This window comes from Taudactylus pleione, unplaced genomic scaffold (genome assembly GCF_031769625.1).
Source record: "Taudactylus pleione unplaced genomic scaffold, aTauple2 ptg000977l, whole genome shotgun sequence".
NCBI lineage: Eukaryota > Metazoa > Chordata > Amphibia > Anura > Myobatrachidae > Taudactylus > Taudactylus pleione.
Genome location: NW_028285378.1, coordinates 1,723,410 through 1,744,397, shown reverse-complemented (window position 1 = coordinate 1,744,397; position 20,988 = coordinate 1,723,410). Strand labels below are relative to the sequence as shown.

Sequence of the window (20,988 nt, the reverse complement as noted above, 5' to 3'; positions counted from 1 at the left end):
GTATGTGTGTGTGTATATATATATATATATATATATATATATAAATCCATCATAGACTCACATGCATAAACACCGCACAGTACACACAGTTGCGCTGTTAACATGACGCACATTAGCGAATGCATAAAATCCTGCAGGCAAAAGCTGTTTATTGGCTTCATGCGTACGCATCTTCCCTAGGTTACATATAACTAAATAGCGTCTTATCCCAAACCCCTCATACTTACACACTGCACACTCACATAAAAGGTTCCATAGCTTCAGAGTGTAGTATTTAAGGTTTAATCATTTATTACTAATGTTGTGAAATAAAGACTATTTTGATATCTAAGGTTTAGTACATGATAAGCAAACAGTGTTTGGTGTTGTACTGATCTACTCTGTCTCAACAGCTTTTCGGTGTCATCGTGAGAAGATCGCAACATGCATTCTCAACTTATGGACTGTGCAGCGTTAAAACACCAAATTGTACTTTGTAATGTTAGCAGTTGCATGCAGGGGGAATAGAGGAGACAATAGGCTGTCGGAGGCTGACCTGTGTCCATTTGAATCAACCTGTCAAATATCCTGTAACAGATGCACCCACACTGGGAACCAATGAAACCATGCCAAACTTTTCTATTGTATTGCTTATCCCTGTAAGGGTATAAATGTGCTTACAGACTCCAATCTGGAGTCTTCATGCTGATGCTGTTGATGGAGGCTTCTTATGGATGCCGGTAACTGGTCCCAGTGCGCGTGCGTATGTATAACTGTACCTTGGGTCTGTATAATTTCTTTGCGCTAAATTGTCTTTAGATCACAGCATGTAACCTACTGTTTTTATGTTGAATAATATACTTTGTGCTTTGGAAATACATCTTCAAGGTCTGAAGGCTTTTATTTTACTGTATGACTGCGTACGCAAATAGCGTCAATTTTAGAAAGTATAGGCAGGAGCGTATAGAGGTTTAAAGTCAGTATCGTTACCTCTTTGAACATTTAGTGAAGAAATCTAATTTTTTTTTTCACCACAGTAAAGATTCTCTGTCCAACCATCCAACTAGTTGATTGGTTGGAATGAAAATCTGGTAACGTATGGGATTAAATGATGATCAGCAATTTGCTCCTAAATGCCAGAAAACAGATGAAAATGGTCGTCAGACAAGTTTGTTAAATGTTTGATCTAAACAATTTGTTCAAACAACAGTTTTTGTCCATTTTCCGGCATTTGGGAGCAAGTTGCTGATTGACATTTGCTTTCATACCTTACCAGATTTTCATTCCAACCAATCAACTAGTTGGATGGTTGGACAGCAAATCTTTACGTGTGTATGCACCTTTAGCTTCCTATTCATAAAAAAAAGAAAAAGACTTCCACACTTAAAAATGTAGTTCAAATGTAACTACTAATCATTTTGTTTCCATATTTGTGTCAAATTGACAAGAGGTTTTATAAAACCACAATGTGGGATATTGTTTTAATATTGTAAATACTCACAGTTGGTAGTTTACAACAGCAGCAGTTCTGCCCGTGTCTGTCTGTTTTTAAACACTGGTAGAAACGAACAGAATCAGTTTGGGTTCTTTTTTAAATAAATTCGGGAATTTACCAAACTTCCGTATTTATCAGAATCGTGTTTCCTGATGGTTTATGTCAGGGATGGGGAACCTCAGGCCCAGGGGCGTATAAGGCTCCCAGAGTCATTTGGTCTGGCCCTCTGAGCTTTTTCTGCTAGCCTCATCTGGCTAGCAGGGTGCCTATAATGGCACCTTGCAGCCAGAATCTATGCAGTAGTGCCGGCTGGAGCGTCCTTAGGACACTTCAGATGGTCACAACGCTGCCCTTACAGTTCCCCGAAGCATCCTCGGGATGCTCCAGGCATTGCTGTAATCACTGACGATTGTGGCCCCGTCCCGTTGTTACATCACACGAAGCGGGCATAGCCTGCACCTGGCCCGCAAATAATGTTATATATATATAAAAATGACCCTAGGCAGAAAAAAGGTTCCCCACCCCTGGTGTATGTGATCATTCCTACCCGTGTTTCCCCTTCCGAACAAGCAGCCTGCACATATCAGTGAAATACGTGTAGGCTGCTTGTTTGTGTTAAAGTTATTAAAGGGTTAATATTTTTTACTAAAATTACGTAGGGGCCCCCCAATGCATAACCAGCCCTGGGCTCCTAAGCCAGTCCTGATTCTAAAAATACAGGGAAAAACATGTAGAGTTCCTCCGTATTTTAGGAACCAGCACTGGGCTCCCAGAGCCAGTCCTGGTTTTAAAAATAGGGGAAAAATGGCATGGGGTTCCCCCTATTTTTAAAACCAGCACTGGGCTCAAACCTAGTCAAGGTGTAATGCCACAGCCAGGGGACCAGTTTCACCCACCACAGCCAAAGCATTAACACCCCAAGCTAGTCAGCCCAAGCCAGGGATCTCAGGGGTGGTGGGGATCCCCCCAATAAAAGGGTCCCCCCTCTCACGAGCACACCAGACTCAGTCTGAAGCCCAGGGCTCTTCCCTGCACCACTGGCCAGTGGGTGCAGTGGTAATAGTGTGAAAATTTGATTAAGGTGGAACTACAGGTCAGTGTGCCAGCCCTTTGGCTTGTGGAACTACAAGTGCCGGTAGGCTGCCGGCACCCGTACCCCCACTGTAAAAAATATAATAAAATAACGACAGAGCTCACACACCGTAGAAAGTATAATTTTATTCCATACATAACACACTCGAACGTACTTACCTTCTGCCTGATGTTCCGTACTCTTCTCCAGTAGAAATCCCACGGTTTACCTGTGAAAAAAACACCTCACGTCACGTCGCATCTGTCCCCTTCTCCAGTAGGCTTAACAGGATTTGGAAAAAACAAAAAACGACTTACGCATACCCCTCGGACATGTAGAGATGTATGTTGTATGATAACACTTACATCTCTACCCTGGTGAATGACAGACACCGGCAGGTGTCTGTCATTCACTGGGCCTGCCAGTCAATCAGAAGCCACTCTACAGTTAGTGGCCGCTGAGTGGCTGTGACCCTCGTGCTGTTGACTGTCACGTGGGTCATAGCCAATCAGTGGGCGCTAACTGTAGAGTCTCCTCTGATTGGCTGCGCGCCCGGCAAACCAGTCTACCATCTATGCTGGACCAACAGGGGAGTCCTGCTGCTGATAGGTGGCAGGACTCCCCTGTTGGTCCAGCTTAGATGGCAGACTGATGCGGATGCATCAGTCAGCCCCACACTATGGTAAGGAGCAGGTCCTGCAGGCAGTGGGGCCCACTCTTCTCCCTGCGCTGGGCCAGTCGTCCGACATTTATCAAAATGGACGGGTGGTAGACCAGGGGAAAACTCACTGCTGGTCTGGGGAGTGGTGGGCCACTTAGTCCCCAGGGACCCAGTGCAGTGCACTTGCTGCACCACTGGTAGTTCCGCCCCTGATACCATTATATTTCACTTTTGATGATGGCATTATTCGACAGGGGCAAAAAATTACGTTGGACGCAGAGGAGTGATTTTTTTTATTTTTCTTCTGTGTATGTATCTGAGTATGCCTTCAGATAGCGTCAGAGTTGAGATTGAGGTGCACGTGATGTGACGTACACAGAAGGTAGAGCTGCTACCAGTGCTGCCGAGATGACATTGGCTACGGTGCACCGGATTGCGCACTTGGGACACTGGGTTGCTAACAGTGCCTCCGGGATGACACTGGCGACGGTGCGCCGAAATGCACACTGATGATATAGAAATGCGGCCAATGCCACCAGGTTGAGAGGACGCTAGTTAGTGACCAATGTCGCCGGGTTGACACTGGCCACGGGATGCTAACCTGTGCACTGAGCCGTCGGACGAGGATTTTGTCACTTCTGAGGGATGAAGTGCACCGTGCCGCCTGGATGACACAAACAGCATGAGGAGGTGGACTGCAGACCGTGCCACCTGGATGGAACAAACGGCAGTGAACAGACACAGCAAACTGGCTTAGGAACTCGACTGACTGACCAGGAGACAGGAACAACCGGAAGCACGAGAAACTCTAACACCGGCATCAGAGCAGTGCTGTCAGCAGGAGGATATTGATTCCAGAGCCAATCTGGACTAGCCCCAGAATGACAGACGGGAGGTAGGTGGAGTCTCAATGAGAACTAGCCGGGCATTCGTCTCGCACAGCACTGTCCGTACGGCGGCTTGTGACAGGCACATAGGAATTACAGTAATTCCATATTTGAGCGACCTTCTCAAGGCTCCTTCAGAGATCATAATCTGTCAGCATCTGCAGGTGGCGGTGGACACCCTGAAGACACACGGTTAGATCATAAATTGTCCCAAGTTGAACTTCACTACTTCAAGTGAGATAATATTCTTGATCCTTTTGTTCGACACTCAAAGTCAGAAAGTTTTCCTGCCTTCACAGAAGATTCAGGATATTTAGTCCTTGTTGAGGTCGCTTCTACAGCTCATTCAGGTCTCTATACTTTGGTGTATGCAAATCCTGAGGAAGATAGTGGCTTCCTTCGAGGCTGTGTAATTCTCCCGGTTTCATGCTCAACCTCTACAATGGCAGATCTTGCACCATTGGTCCAGGACTCATTGGACAGACAGCTATTTTGGCTGTCCCACCATACAAGCCAGTCTCTTCTGTGGTGGCTTCACACCTTGAATCTCTCAAATGATTCTGTTTTCGGTTTGGGACTGGGTATTAATCACAATAGATGCCGCTCTGGGGGGTGGGTGGCAGTCACTCTGGATCTACATCTTCAAGATATTTGGTCCGAAGCCAAATCCTCCATCCCTATGAACATCCTAGAGTTGTGGGCAGTGCTGTTTATAAGCTCAACATCTCTTACAGGGCAGGCCAGTTTGGATAATGACGACTGTGGCCTACATCCAAAAACAGGATGGGACCTGCAGTCGCCAGGCTCTAACGGAGGTCTCTCACATCCTTCGTGGGACAGAGAGGTGGGTCCCTGCCATCTCAGCCATCCACATTCTGGGGGTGGACAAGTGGGAGGCGGACTTCCTCAGTCATCACACTTCTATCCAGGTATTGGAGTTAAATAATTGTGAAGTCCGCTTAGCTTACTTGGAGTCCCAAAGTCCAAAATATTTATTTGCAGAAACAAATAAATAGATTACCGCCCCCTTACACTGCACATGCGTGGTTGGCACAACACAAGGCTTCGATGCTGAATGGACTGACATCCAACAGTCACTGCAGTACAATTTATAAGTTCACATTCAAAAAGTCCTTAGGGAATAAAATCATTGGGTACAGGCAGGGATCTGTATATACTCAACGTCAGATAGGCCACGCCAAAACTATCCCATTCTGGAATACCTTTGTCTTACAGTATCAGGGGAGAGGGGGAAATGTTCGAGTTTCAGGTTAAGCACATTACATTGCTTAACTGCAAATAAAAGGGATCTAAAACATTATACCAATAATATTACATTTATGTTTACAACAGAGATGCAGTATTTACCTGTAATACACTACAAATTAAATGCTGATTAAAATAAGACTAAACATCAATATACAGTTATGTAACATTATAAATATGCTTAAAGTACATTTAAAATAAGAACTTTATATTAATGATATTTCATATTCTGCAGGGTCACCAAAGTTATCCTATTGGAATACAGAACAGAACAAGCCCAAGGAATGGTGCAAGATTATGAACCACAATAGCATACAATCAGGTCTCATACACTCAGATCTCATACAATCAGATTGACCAATCATTAATTTGTAACCTATATAAGTAAATTCCTTCATCCAAGATATCTATCTTTAACATCGGGGAATGGGAACTGCACCAGGAGGTGTATTAGTTGATTGTGAACCAGTGGGGGTTGCCACAGAAAAAGCTCCCTGTGTAATCCTCAGGCTCTTTTTGTAGACGCCATGACAGTGCCTTGGTTCTTAAAGTTGGGATACCTGTCCCCACCGCTATCCATGCTGTCCAGGGTACTCCAACGTATTTGGCAGGAGTGTCTTCCGATCATTCTTGTCGACTAGGCCCGGATTTGGCCTAGTCGAAAGTGGTACACTTTTCTGCTGGGTATGTTAGCCAAAATTCCTTTCTGTCTTCCTCTATAACATTATCTGCTGCGACAGGGGCCTTGCCAGTACCCAGATTTGCCTCACCAGGCTTTGATGGCCTGGCTCATGAGACCTAGATGCCAGTAGTCCAGACCATAATTTAGGCTCATATGCCTGTGACGTCTTGGATTTACCATCAAGTCTGGAACCTATACATGTCCTGGTGCGAGTGTCACAGTCTCTCTGCTGATGTCTTTAGGTTACCCCACCTCTTGGCTTTCTTTCAGGCTGGTTTGTCTCAGGGCCGTCACATGTCCTCCCTCAAGGGTCAGGTATTTGCCCTGTCCATCATTTTTCAGAAGCGGTTAGCGATCATTCCGAAAGTCCAGACCTTCTTGCAGGGAGTACTTTGAATTCAACCTCCATACGTTCCTTCTGTTCCCCCATGGGATTTGTATTTGGTGTAGGCTCTTCATCAGCCCCCCTTTGAGCCTCTTGAGACTGTAGAGTTGCGGTACCTTACCTTGAAGGTGGTCTTTCTACCGTCTATTGCAAAACTGCTCGCCGTGTTTTGGAGTTGGCAACTTTATCCTATAAGTCATCCTTCATTCTGATTTTTTTTTTTGGACTAAACCCTCTTTCCTTCCAAAGGTGGTTTTGAAGTTCCATCTCAATATTGTTCTTCCTGCCTTTCCAGGCTTGACGCTTCTCCTAGCTCATCTTCTTTGGGGCTCCTGGATGGTGTCCGGGGTGCATGGATCTACATTGACCATATGGCTCCTCTTCGACGTACAAATTCCCTTCTAGTCTTGATTGATGCCCCTAAGTGGGGTTGACCGGCCTCCATTGCATTGTGATCGCAGACATTACCATATGATCGCAGTGAGATTGCGTGCGTAATCGCAGCTGCGATCCATACTGAATCAGGCCCTGAGTTGGTTATTGGTAAAAGCATGTTGCACTGCAGGTCGGGAAGAGGTAAAATGTCTAGAGAAACTACACTCTAAATTGCAGTATAAAAATAAAGCTGCCCAGCATATGTGGGCTATAAGCACAAGCAGCCAGTATTTACCCTGCAGACATGAATAATAAATGTATTTGCTTCCCTTGCATCGCATCATGGTTTTTTTCCAGTCTCTCATATCCAAATATTCCGAAATACAAATTATATTTGTTTACATGACTGAGATAGTGAAACCTTTTGCTTTTTGATGGTTCGCACGGATTGCAGTTGCAAAGACGCATGCAATCGGTCGATTGTTGCGTTCTTCGCATGCATCACAGTGTGCGTACTAGCAATTGCAAATGGAATTGCGATTGCAGAGGTTACACAGACTCAGAGCAGAGTGATTGACACGAAGTGCCGTTTGTGGGTGGTGACGGGGGGTGATAGGGCGAATGCAGGCGTGCCAGTGTGTTGCAACGCCGTTGCAGAGGTATGCATAAATTATCCACTGTATGGCCATAAGCAGCCATAGCACTGATAGTGTGCGAGGATGTTAGCAATTTCTGAGTAAGGTCAGGGCTTGTGCAAGTGTGCTTAGGTTACTCGATGTTACGATTGTTTTGTTACATTCCCAGTATACGGATGTGAGTAAAGGGAAGTGGGCGTCCTTATGTCTGGCTGCGTTCACAATGTCAATGCCAACATTTAAATAGCACCGATATTAGCAACTGCACTGCGTGCGTATAAGCAGAATTGCGAACCGTAGTGAATCAGGCCCACAGTTACTTGCTTTTTTGCTTTGCACCCTTAGAATTTTGTATGTCACCATTTGCAGCACTAACGATTGAATGGTTCAGTCCACAAATGTATAGGTGAAGGTTTAGGTAACAGACTGGTAGTATGCTCTAGTACTGGATATTATACAGTATAAATGAACGTTAGCATATTTTGCAAGCTAATTAGTTGTTAGAATTGATAAGGTTCAGAAAAGAGAACATATTATAAAGTCTAATTGCTGCAGTGGAAGGTAAAATGTGCCAAATTAGTCCAGACCCCCAAAATCATACTTGTAAGAAAAGTTGGCCATTTCTTTGCTATGTTAGTAAATTTGCTGTCACACCCTCATATAGTCAGGAATCCACATCTTACCCATACTTACAGTATTATTTACTAGTAAAAGTGGTGCTTGGTTCCTTGCGCACTGGATACTAGATTGTTGCAGGGTTGGCTGCAGATGAGACAGAGGTGCCTGATCCTCCTGGTTTATATATAAGAACAAAGGTATATACTGCGCTCTAACCCCTATATATGGTGTTTGTGCGTCTAATAAAGGCTATAAGGGATGATCTTTTAAATCTTTTAATGGTTAATCACAATGTTAACCTCAGAACTTTAACACATGTGGGTAAAAACTTGGTGACTTAATTTACATATACAATACTGTACACAAATTGACAGAATATAGTAAATGGTAAGCTTTGTAATAATTACAACTAGTATAAATCATAAATGGAATCAGATTGTGAACTAAAACAGATAATATATTGTATGCTCAGCAGTATAAAAAGAGCCATGAAGCATAAATGCTGTATCTAGTGGCTAATGCCTTGTTGATCCTTGTAACGGTAGCACCCTTGGAGTGGGTGTGTTAACAGGTAGCAAGTCTATTGGGAAGGGGGCGTCCCGCTTGATGTGCTAGATACCGTATCCATATGGTGTTGGGTGAAAACGGGGGGTTGTCCTGTGGGGTGAAAAAATAGTCCCGATCTGGGGTGGGGGGGAAGGGGCGGGAGGGTTGGTGAGACGACAACACTTATTACCTTCAGACTTCAGTTCTTTGAGCTTAATTGGTGGGGTCCGGCTGTGAACGGGATGTGCTGGCATCAGTGCAACCAAAAGCTTTGCCTGGTAAGGCTGGACTGTTGGGCAAAAACAAATTCTTGCCGGGGTGCCTACTGGTTGGATTGGAGTAATCGCGGTGTTGCCTTGTGTGGGCTGCGTCACGGTGTCTCTTCTCCTTCCTTCCGATGGTGGAACTTTGTCAGCAGCATGGGACAGTCTGTCAATTTGTGTACAGTATTGTATATGTAAATTAAGTCACCAATTTTTTACCCACATGTGTTAAAGTTCTGAGGTTAACATTGTGATTAACCATTAAAAGATTTACAAGATCATCCCTTATAGCCTTTATTAGACGCACAAACACAATATATAGGGGTTAGGGCTCGGTATATACCTTTGTTCTTATTTACTAGCAACCCACCTCGGCTTCGCATGGGAGCAATTTTTTTCATCTCACCACAGCCCCCTGCATCTCACAACAGCCCCCTTCTTCTCATCACTCCCACTGCATTTCACCACAGCATCCTATATTTCACTAATACCCACTGGATTTCACCACAGCATCCTTTATTTCACTAATTCCCACTGCATTTCACCACAGCATCCTATATTTCACTAATTACCACTGCATTTCACCACAGACACTTGCATCTCACCACAGACCCCTGCTTCTCACTCCTGCTTCTAACCACAGCCCCATGCATCACTCCAAAGGTCTATGCATCTCACCACAACTCCATGCTTCTCATTCCTGCCTCTTGCACCTCACCAGTATCATCACAAACCACACTGCAGCTACCGTAAGCATTATCAGCAGCATGTCCCCCAGGCTGGGGCACCTGTGCATATTTCCAGTCTCCACGCGCACCCCTCCATAGCTGCCAAACATGACGATGAGCAATGTCTTCTTTGCACAATGTACCCTGTATTTCCTGGGATTTCTGTTGAGCTTCCTCACCGTGGTGCCCCTGTCTGAGAACAGTGTTGACTTCCACGAGAGGTGCCTCCTGTTCACCGAGGGTGTGTGACTGAGCAGGAACATTATGCTGGAGAGGAAGAGAGTCCACCTGCAGGTTCAGCAGAATCCAATGGTTACGAACCACCAATGTTTTTGTTCCGATGGTAGTGTTTTACCATTTGATAGTGGCAGCCTGAAAACTCTCACTTTAGTCAATTTACCCGAGTCCTCAGGCTGCGTACGGCATCGTAGTGGCTAATTTATGCATGCCCCTGCAACAGTGTTCAAACGTACTGGCACATCTGCGTTTCGCCGACCACCCCTCACCACCCACAAACGGCGCTTCCTGTCTCACTCTGCGATGGGTCTGTGTGGTCACTGCGATCGCAGTCCCGATTGCAGTGGCCGGTTTGCACACAATGCAATGCATGCGTAGAACGCAACAATCGGCCGATTGCATGCGTAATCGCAATTGCGAATAGTAGTGTATCAGGCCCACAGTCATTAACTGAAACAGAAACAGCTGTGTAGAAGGCTTAAAACTGGATGAGGAACAGCCAAATTCTGCTACAAAGGTGAGGTTGTGGAAGACAGTTTCATGTTACAGGTCATACAGCATGACAAGATTGAGCATAGCAACAAGACACAAGGTAGTTAAACTGCATCAGCAAGGTCTCTCCCAGGCAAAGATTTGAAAGCAGACTGGGGTTTCAAGATGTGCTGTTCAAGCTCTTCTGAAAAAGCATAAAGAAACGGGCAATGGTGAGGACCGTAGACGCAGTGGTCGGCCAAGAAAACGTCAGAAAACAAGACACATCATGCTTACTTCCCTTCGAAATCGGAAGATGTCCAGCAGTGCCATCAGTTCAGAACTGGCAGAAACCAATGGGACCCAACTGTTCGGAGAAGTCTGGCCAGAAGTGGTCTTCATGGAAGAATTGCGACCAAAAAGCCATACCTTTGATGTGGAAACAAGGCCGTGCCTGAACTATGCACGAAAACATAGGAACTGGGGCGCAGAAAAATTACAGCAGGTGCTCTGTACTGATGAGTACAAATTTTAGATATTTGGCTGTAACAGAAGGCAGTTTCTTCACTATTAACACTTCTATTTTTGAAAGCATTCTTACTTTGCAGCATTTTTTCCACACCTGCCTAAAACTTTTGCACAGTACTGTATATCTAGAGATTGCCTGCTATTTATATAGCGCACATATATTCCACAGCACTTTACAGAGAATATTTTGCCCATTAACATCAGTCCCTGCCCCAGTTGAGCTTACAATCTATATTCCCTACCATATACTCAAGCTAGAGTTAATTTGTGCTGTGAGGTAGTATTGCTAACCATTACACAATGTGCATATTCAGTTGGGGACGAAATAATAGGAAAACCCAGTGGTGATGTGTTTTTCCTATTCAATTGAAGGAGAGAGAATGAGCTGCGGTGCATTTTACAAAAATCACTGCGTATTATTCTCGCCTCCCCGAAGCTATGTGTTTCTGTGTGGTGTGTGTGAGGTGCTGCTGGTGTGCATGAAAGCAATATGTCTGCGGGTGAGGGGGAGTGGGGCTGTGCAGTTGGTAATCCCTGGCAGCAGGCTGACTGGACATCACTTTTTTAAAATTTTCTCCCCCACGTCATTTTGGCCGCAAAAAAACTTTTGCAACAATTTTTTTTTTAAATTGAATACTGCGGGTATTAGGAGTACGCACACCCGCGGTAATTCAAACTTGCCCGCAAGGTGCGCAAAATTGTGGACATTAATTGTGGACAAAATTCCACACCCAATTGAACATGCCCCTCTATGTGCTGCCAGCAATAGAGACTCCCTAGCTGTACTCGATGTGAAACCATCTTCCTGAAATTAAAAACAACAGGGAAAAATACGAAAATCGGTGAAAGTGTAATAATCTGTATGATAAAAGTCTGGGACTGTGCTACACCATTTAGTAATAGCAGAAATGTAAGCCTCAATTATTTGCTGTGATTGTTGTTTGAAAGAATTTAGTTTGCAGAAATAATGTTTTACAGATTGCTGCTAACAAGGTCGTTATTTACTCACCCAAGTCAGTCACCAAGGGAGAGAACCGGTCACACACAAATCCTTCATCAAAGTGCATGTCTGGTGCAGTGCATGCATAGTTTTCTAAAAATTGTCAGATGCGTCCACTTTTAGACTTGCATGAGACTCAGAATGAGACCCCCAGTGAGCAGCTAATACATGATCTTCTCACTAAACTCACTATAATGTGACAGCCAAAGAAATGGAAGATGGTTCAATTTTGTTCTGTTTTTTTCAGGCCTACTATAGGTCTACTTTAGGGCTGAATTGTCTTACTTATGTAGAACTTGTTATCCTACACTGTTCTCTGTTCTTGTTGTTCTTCTAATCACGGATTTAGGGCCTGATTCAGACCCACTCGCGAGCGGCTGTCCGCTCGCAAGTGGGTCGATGTTATGGACTGAGCATGCGCACGACGGAGGGAGCTCCGTCATGCGCATGCGCCAGACGCGACGAGCGAAGGAAAGTCCTTCGCTCGTTGTGTCTGATCAAAGGGGGCGTGCTGTCGATGGTGATTGGTGCCGGGGGCGTGCCTCCCTGACGGGGGCGTTCCCATGGGAACGCCTCCCGTCAGAAGCCGGCCCACTGACATCACTAGTTGTTAACTTGTTATCCTACACTGTTCTCTGTTCTTGTTGTTCTTCTAATCACGGATTTAGGGCCTGATTCAGACCCACTCGCGAGCGGCTGTCCGCTCGCAAGTGGGTCGATGTTATGGACTGAGCATGCGCACGACGGAGGGAGCTCCGTCATGCGCATGCGCCAGACGCGACGAGCGAAGGAAAGTCCTTCGCTCGTTGTGTCTGATCAAAGGGGGCGTGCTGTCGATGGTGATTGGTGCCGGGGGCGTGCCTCCCTGACGGGGGCGTTCCCACGGGAACGCCTCCTGTCAGAAGCCGGCCCACTGACATCACTAGTGATGTCAGTGGGAGTGATTTTGGCTCTGATAGAGCCAAAATCACTCCGGAGCTAGCGGTTGAAAACCTCAACCGCAGGCTCCGGCTCGCAATTTCGATGGTCGCGATGGTCACGACCATCGCGGCCATCAAAATGCACGCTCGTATAGCCTGTGGGTGGTGACCCACAGCTATACGAGCGTCCAGGAGGACGCTCCATTTTCATGGAGGCCGGCCCTCATTCAGAGCGTGCGCTCTGCTCAGAGCGTACGGCTCTGAATGAGGGCCTTAGTTCTGTTTTATCTTCCCCACTCATCCTCTACTCCCTGTGATAAATCTAATCCATTGGTGTTTTATCTTCTAGGCCACAGAGGAAAAGGAAGAGATGGAGGAACTACAGGCCTACAACCGTCGTCTACTCCACAACATTCTTCCCAAGGACGTAGCGGCTCACTTTCTGGCGCGTGAGAGGCGTAACGACGAGCTGTATTACCAGTCCTGCGAGTGTGTGGCCGTCATGTTTGCATCCATCAGCAACTTCTCAGAGTTTTATGTGGAGTTAGAAGCCAACAATGAAGGCGTGGAATGTCTCCGGCTTCTTAATGAGATCATTGCTGACTTTGATGAGGTGAGAAATAGGGCCTAGTCAAACACTGTCCTCTAGTATAAACTTCCTCTTCACTAGTATCACACAAAGACTGAACAAATATTTGCACAGTTTAAGAAACTTCCATTTATTTGACAGAAGATGTGTGGTATATTTACATAGTTCCATCAGACATTTGTAAATTCTACCTGGACAGAGAAACATCTATGTTCTGCCTAATTTATACGCCAACCATCTCTGCTCATAACTCCCACTTCACAGATTATCAGTGAAGATGAGTTTCGGCAGCTGGAAAAAATTAAGACAATCGGCAGCACCTACATGGCGGCTTCAGGACTCAATGACACAACTTACGACAAGGCTGGAAAGTCACATATCAAGGCACTTGCGGATTATGCAATGAGACTAATGGATCAGATGAAATACATCAATGAACATTCATTCAACAACTTCCAGATGAAAATAGGTGGGTCTGATCCAGAGGTGAGTTTGGAGTTGCAAAAGCAGCTGCTACTGACAATTCCATCAGCTGCTAATGCCGTAGCCAATGGACTTCCTACTGCCAATGTCCTCCATTGGACATTAGCCGCACCATCAGACATTAGTGCTCAGAATGTCTGACGGTACATCAGCAACTTTTGCACTACATTTTTTTCAGAATCTTGCTTCCCATGTCCTAATTTGGTGACATTCTGGTTGTCTGATCAAGCTATAGATGGCTCTGAATAGTGGAACTTTCATTATGGCCACCCTGTATGTGATTTTACAGATAACAGGATAACCAAACAGTAAATAAGGAGAGGACAATATAGGGCAATAAAGTAGGATATATACATTGAAGCCAGACAATCCAAAAATCAGAAAACCAATGACATATAGCGCAATAAATAGAGAACTCTGGGTATCACTGATAAGTTGGTAGTATATATGACTAAAGGTTATGTTTTTGCTGGCGCAAATAATAAATAATAAAATTGTAACTGGTGTATCTCTTAATGAGTATAATGAAATGGAAGGGGAGTGTATAGTATATAATAATGCTGTTTAATAGTATAAAATAATTTGTTGCTGATCATTATACTCATTAAGATATACACCAGTTACAATTTTATTATTTTTTATTTGCGCCAGCAAAAACATAACCTTTCATTATTAACTCCTGTGACTTTGGAAAGAGACACAACCCCTTGCAGGCAGCAATAAGAATTAGTACTCCTTACATACAGAAACCATCCAAGGGGGAGCACGGTTAAAAATCTTGTTTCCTAAATAGTATATATGATTATAGCATTGCTCCGTCACAAGGGTCATGGTCTCAGGATTTGTCTGTTGGTAGAGTTCTTGGAGCAGTCACAGCTGTAGCACCTGGAAAATAATGATTCCATGGGTCTGCTGCTTGTGTGCAGAGGAATATTTTAAGCACTCATAAAACCATGTTCCTCAGGACACTGCCAACTGCTTCTGTCTGGAGAGTAGAACAAGTAGGGTGTAACCGTCGGTCAATAGCTTACAGATGGACTGAGGGTCTTCACAGACAACAACTACTGCCATATGCAGAAAATAGAAATAATATAGAAACTGGCAGCACATGCTGGGGCTTGTAGTTCAACAATAGCTGTCGAGCAATAAGTTGAATATGTCTTTGTTAGACCATGAGTGATAAGGAACGTAGTAGCCATTTTAAAAGCCTTTATGCCAATTATCTACAAATTATAGAATATATATATAAACTCTAATAATCGAAGGAATATATTATTTCTCCTTATAGCTTTGCTATTTATGTTTCACAGGACTGAACATAGGACCAGTGGTTGCTGGTGTAATAGGAGCTCGTAAACCTCAGTATGATATTTGGGGGAACACAGTAAATGTAGCGAGTCGCATGGACAGCACTGGGGTCCCTGAGCGAATTCAGGTAAGATTCATCATTTTTTGCACGAGGAGACTCTGCAGCACATTACAATTGAGGATAAGCACAGTAATAAAATGAGAAAGGGTATTGACAGACAGACAAATCGGGAAGAGTGAGCTTATTGGTTGGAATCGGTATGAAATACAGACGGAGGAGATGCCTAACCCTCCTTTTTTGTGGCTAAACCTAACCCACACACGCAGCTGATGCTTACCTTGCCCCGGTCTCCTTATGATCGGGATGCCTGCTGCCGGGATTCTGACATCGGCATGCTCAGTCATGTCGGGATTCCGGGTAAAACGCAGGATTTATATATATATATATATATATATATATATATATATATACACACACATACACACAGCGGGGTGAAATAAGTATTGAACACAACACTTTTCTCAGTAAATATATTTGTAATGGGGCTATTGTAATGAAATTTTCACCAACTGTCAGCAACAACCCATGCAATCCACACATGCAGAGAGATCAAACTATAGATCTCCACTCCCCGTTTTCAAGCACCTTCTCGTTACCACCCACATACGCCTCATCCTGTCACTCAAAATAGCAGGCATTCGCTATTTAGCGAACAAACGATTTTCGGCCGCACTGACTGGTTCGCGCATGCGTATTACGATCCGTACGCATGCGCAGTTGTGCAAACATCGCTCGGAACGAACGAGCGGCCGCTTACGAGCGGCTCTGAATCAGGCCCATAGTCTGGTCAGATGAGAAAAAAATTAAACTCTTTGGATGCCATAATACACACCATGTTTGGTGGGGAAATGGCACTGCACATCACCCCAAAAACACCATACCCAGTGAAGTTTGGAGGTGAGAACATCAAGGATGAATGGAAAAATGTACTGAGACATTCTTGATAAAAATCTGCTACCATCTACCAGGATGCTGAAGATGAAACGAGGGTGAACATTTAAGCAAGACATTGATCTCAAACACACAGCCAAGGACACTCTCAATTGGTTTCAGAGAAAGAAAATAAAGCTGCTAGAATGGCCCAGCCAATCACCTGACTTGAATCCAATTGAAAATCTATGGAAAGAAATAAAGAGGAGAATTCATAGGCCCACTGAACCTTCAAGATTTGAAGACTGTGTGGAAGAATGGGACAAAATCACACCTGAGCAATGTATGCGACTAGTTTCTCCATACAGGAGGCGCCTTGAAGCTGTCATTACCAACAAAGGCTTTTGTACGAAGTATTAAAAACATTTCGGTAATCGTGTTCAATACTTTTTCCCTGTGTCATTTCACATAACTTAATTTATGGACATCTATGTTTCATCTCTTTGCATGTGTGGATTGCATGGGATATATTTGGTGAAAATTTCATTACAATAGCCCCATTACAAATACATTTACTGAGAAAAGTATTGATGTGTTCAATACTTTTATATACACCACACATGCATATGTCACACATTCATTACACACTTATGCATACATACATATATACACACACAAGTCACACACACACAATTACCTTGCAGAATCTGCAGACTGCAGGTTAAGGATGGACATTGGAAGCTGATAGTTAGCAACCATCAATGTTTCCGATTCAATGGAAGTACTTTTTCCATCGAATACCGGAAATTTGATAGTTGCCAGCCATCAGATGCAGCTTTCCGATGCCCATCCGATGGCTGGCTGTGGAGGGGGAGCACACACAGTGGGTGAGCAGCAGGAGAATAGATACCATGCTCACAGCATCTATTCTCAGTGAGGGGGAGCCTGGGGGCAGCCCAGCATCTCGGAGAGATAAAATAATAAAATATAGGTCCAAAACAGTGAAATATTTTAAAACTCCACATATAGAGACATACATTTGCGAAGACAATACAAAGGATGTGATTAAAACCAAAAAGTCCCACTGTGTATTATTTGGATATTATTTTTATTTTTTGCCTCTAATGTGTGTCCATGTAATTAGTATGTATCCAATAAATTTACTCTAGCATATGTTGGAGAATGGGGTTATAGGATTCACATTGATAATTATAATATAAACTATGTCCTAAGAGTAACTCTGTGTATAAATCCCCTTGATTTATAGATTCATAATAACTATTCATAGGGGGATAATTTATCCTGGTATATTACCCTCTCATTAGTCCATTTGCATATGTCCAAGATAATTTATTAATACACACCTTGTATCCAAATGAAGAATTATTTAGTATGTAAACCTTCATAATTGGAAAATCAAGATAACTATCCACTAAGGAATATTTAATCTTGGTTTATCTCTCTTATCACAGTGACATATTAATCTGTTCTTCTTATATAGAACCCAAAACACAAAGTGTATCTATGGGTAACCTCATTAGAGATTTTGTAATGGACACTTATCTTAGATGCACACATATTAGATTGTTTAATTCTATCATCCCTATTCCCAAGTCATATTATAAATACTAGATCCGTGTCTATGTGTCACCATATATGTGCCTCTTCTCCTCTGGGAGCCCACTAATATATATCCATTTTCTTAGTTATTATACACAGTTACAGAGAAACTAATAGTTCTTGAGCCATATTACGTTTGTAAATCAATTTATAACGGCTGGATACATAAGCTGTACAAATCTGTTCAGACCCTCTGGTATATTAATTTTATTATTAAATCCTCGATTCAGTTGTCAGTAGGCAGCACACCCAGCATAATGTGATTGCCAATTCAAGGTGTACAGTATATACACAAATAATACATGAGCTATATTTTTCTGTAACATATCTGCATTATAAGGACTGGTGCAGTAGTTATTGTCTTTCTTTTGTGGAAATATTTTAAGACAGATAAGGAGACTTGTTCATTATGACTTGTTGACATTCATAATGTCTACAGTTATATTCTAGACTCCACAATGTCGACAGGTACTCCATGTAGAGAGAGCACATATCATGATGTTGACTTAAAACTAAATGTCAGCAAGTCACGCTAACCCTAAAGTTTGCAATGTTGACATTATGACTATGTAGACGAGTCATATGTCAACAGTCACAATTCGACATTGTGGTGTCCTGATTATGACTTTACGTGCAGCAGAGAGGTCTAGGAGAATTAGAAGGGAGTAGACCATTGACCACCTCAGTGAGGGCAGTCTCTGTGGGGTATTGAGATGGCTGCCCAATGGAAGATTGACCAATAGGTTGTGTGAGGCTAGTGTGGGGATGCCTCTTGTGGATTTGTTTTTCATCTAGAAATACTGTTGCCATTCCATTATTCAAACAACTGTGTTACTTATTCTAGGTCACAGCTGATCTCCAGCAGGTCCTGGCTGCCAGTAATTACACCTTGGAGTGCAGAGGAGTGGTGAAGGTGAAAGGGAAAGGGGAAATGATGACCTATTTTCTAAATGAAGGACCCTCTAGCAGTTAGCACATTGACAGAAACTTTATCATCACCGTGCACTGAAATGTCCAGGAGCTAAGTCAGCAACAAATGGCCACACCAACCGTGACCTCCGGCAGGCTAACGGGTGATTGACCAAAGATTACGCCAAAGTAGGCACACAGAATATGAACTCCTGAGTACAGAGCAGGTGGAGACCCCTAAGGAGGACTTAAGAATATAAATATTTATTGAATCTACTCACTGATTTCCTCTATGAAGGAAGGAAAGGAATGTATTATTGGTACCAGATCGCCAGCATTGTAAATGGATCGTTTGTAAAACACTTCAGAACCGTACTGTGGCCTTTTTTTTGTGACCAGTACACACCAGCCATCCAAAGGCACTAGACTCCATATTAAGAGTATTTCTCTTCCAGTTTGAAAATAATTATCGATAAGAATATGGACAGGAAACACATTTTTCAATATTTATTATCACAAAGATTACTGAGATAATTCTGGTTTCTGCCTGGTTACATGTTAAAGTGATCCAATACACACTGGAGGCTACCATTTTGTGATCTGACCAAACCTTTATCGCTTCACTAGCAACTTGTTTGCTGAATATTCGTTCAGCCCACAAAATGGCTGTCTCTGTGCTGTGTGTAGACAACAGGTACATTTTCCGCATGTGCACCTGCCTCGCCAGAATATCAGCGTCCTTTTTGTAGTTTTATTTTGTAATATTTTAGCGTGGAAAACTAACAAAAAAACACAGATTATATATTTTGTAAATTATATACAAAGGCTAGTGCCGAGTGTACAGCGCACGAATGGTGTATTATCATTCGCTATAGTATGAGATGGTCAGTCCTGTGCCATTTTCTGTTTTCATTAGGTAACACAGACCTGGCAGTTTTGTAAGCAATACAGTGTAACACGCACGTCCCCTGAATATCATATATGCTGATTAAAGTGTCATTATGTTACCGCATCACATAAAAAAATATATAGTTTTGCAGAGTTATGTAACATTACATGGTAGTGTGGAGACACGTATGTTTACTATGGTACTATTGCTGGAACAACAGACATTACCATACTTCTAAGTCTCGTAGAATACATGTTTTGCATATATCTTGTTAGAATACAAGAGACCAGTTCTTTGGTGGTACTCTACAATACTTTACTTGTCCTGAAGGACAGAAGTTGTATATTGTATTTCTATTAAACTGCCATGTCTTTCCATGTAATATATACATAATATATACATACATATATATATATTTATAATTCCTTTATTGTATTATTTATAATTCACTTTTATTGATGCTCTGTTAAACAACTCCATCTGCATCACTTAACTGTGGGCAAATCAGATTTCCTTTATGATAAATGCAAACATCTGACTCTCTCCACATCCTGTACCCGCCAATGATCACAGGCCTCGCCCATCTCTGTTCTTGTGGGCAACACCAATGTCATGTACCCTTCACAAGCCACGCCCATATCCTGTATCTTTATATTATATATTATTATATTTACCCTACATTTTGTGATCACAGGCTATTTATATTGGCTGCGTCTTTTGTTGGTCAGTTGGTGCAGCAAAGATTTTCCCATGGAAACTACTTAAATGTCATATGAACATTAAATGCTGTCTCACTGGTGTGAATTTACTACTATGCTTCTTGGGTTTTAAAATATGTTAATCATTTTGGGGAAAATATATATGTTAAAATTTGAGTAACAATGTGTGTTCCTAGAGTGGTACCCTAATGTATGCTCTTATTTCATAATATTTCTGTGTATACAGTAAATGACATTTAACAGAGTGTACACATTAAGGTTAATTTTGGTCTAAGTCAATTAACCTACCAGTATGTTTTTGGCAGAAAACCCAGGCAAGCGTAGAGCAAACATACAGACCACACACAGAAGTACCTGGTTGGAGTCGAACCTGCAACCCCAGTGCAGTAAGTCAGCAAGGCCATCCTACAGCCAGCTTATTTATCACAGTTATTACTCCACAATACTTTACAATTGATGAAAAACACAGTAACAAAGAGGTTGCTATTGCTCAGTTTACAATCTGCAGGACAATAGGAGATTGATACATATACATAATGGCAAGCAGGGGCTGGCTGCCAACTTTTAGCCTGGGGGGGCAAATGCATTCAAGTGGCCCCGGCTTTTCTACCAGTGCATGGCAATGGCAAAATGGATGTGGCAAAAACATTCGAGGCGTGATTCATCTAAGGGTGATGTAGTTTAAATGTAGAATGAAATATTTGAAAAATCATTATGTCTAATGGTGCGTACACACTAGACGATATGCTTCCTGAGCGATATCGTCTAGTGTGTCCCCGGCAGGGTGTGCTC

At 43.0% G+C, this 20,988-nt stretch overlaps 1 protein-coding gene across 2 annotated transcripts in view; it reads left to right on the top strand.

Annotated features, from left to right (window-relative positions):
* The window catches only part of ADCY5 (adenylate cyclase 5), an 836,213-nt gene extending 815,932 nt beyond the window's left edge, over nucleotides 1-20,281 (top strand). For both annotated transcript variants that reach the window (XM_088460724.1, XM_088460723.1), the window contains exons 18-21: nucleotides 13,098-13,361; nucleotides 13,602-13,806; nucleotides 15,131-15,255; nucleotides 18,524-20,281. In XM_088460724.1, the coding sequence (XP_088316850.1) occupies nucleotides 13,098-13,361; nucleotides 13,602-13,806; nucleotides 15,131-15,255; nucleotides 18,524-18,652 (723 nt within the window). In that variant the 3' untranslated portion in view covers nucleotides 18,653-20,281. The remainder of the gene's footprint in view (nucleotides 1-13,097; nucleotides 13,362-13,601; nucleotides 13,807-15,130; nucleotides 15,256-18,523) is intronic.
* The last annotated feature ends 707 nt before the right edge of the window (nucleotides 20,282-20,988 follow it).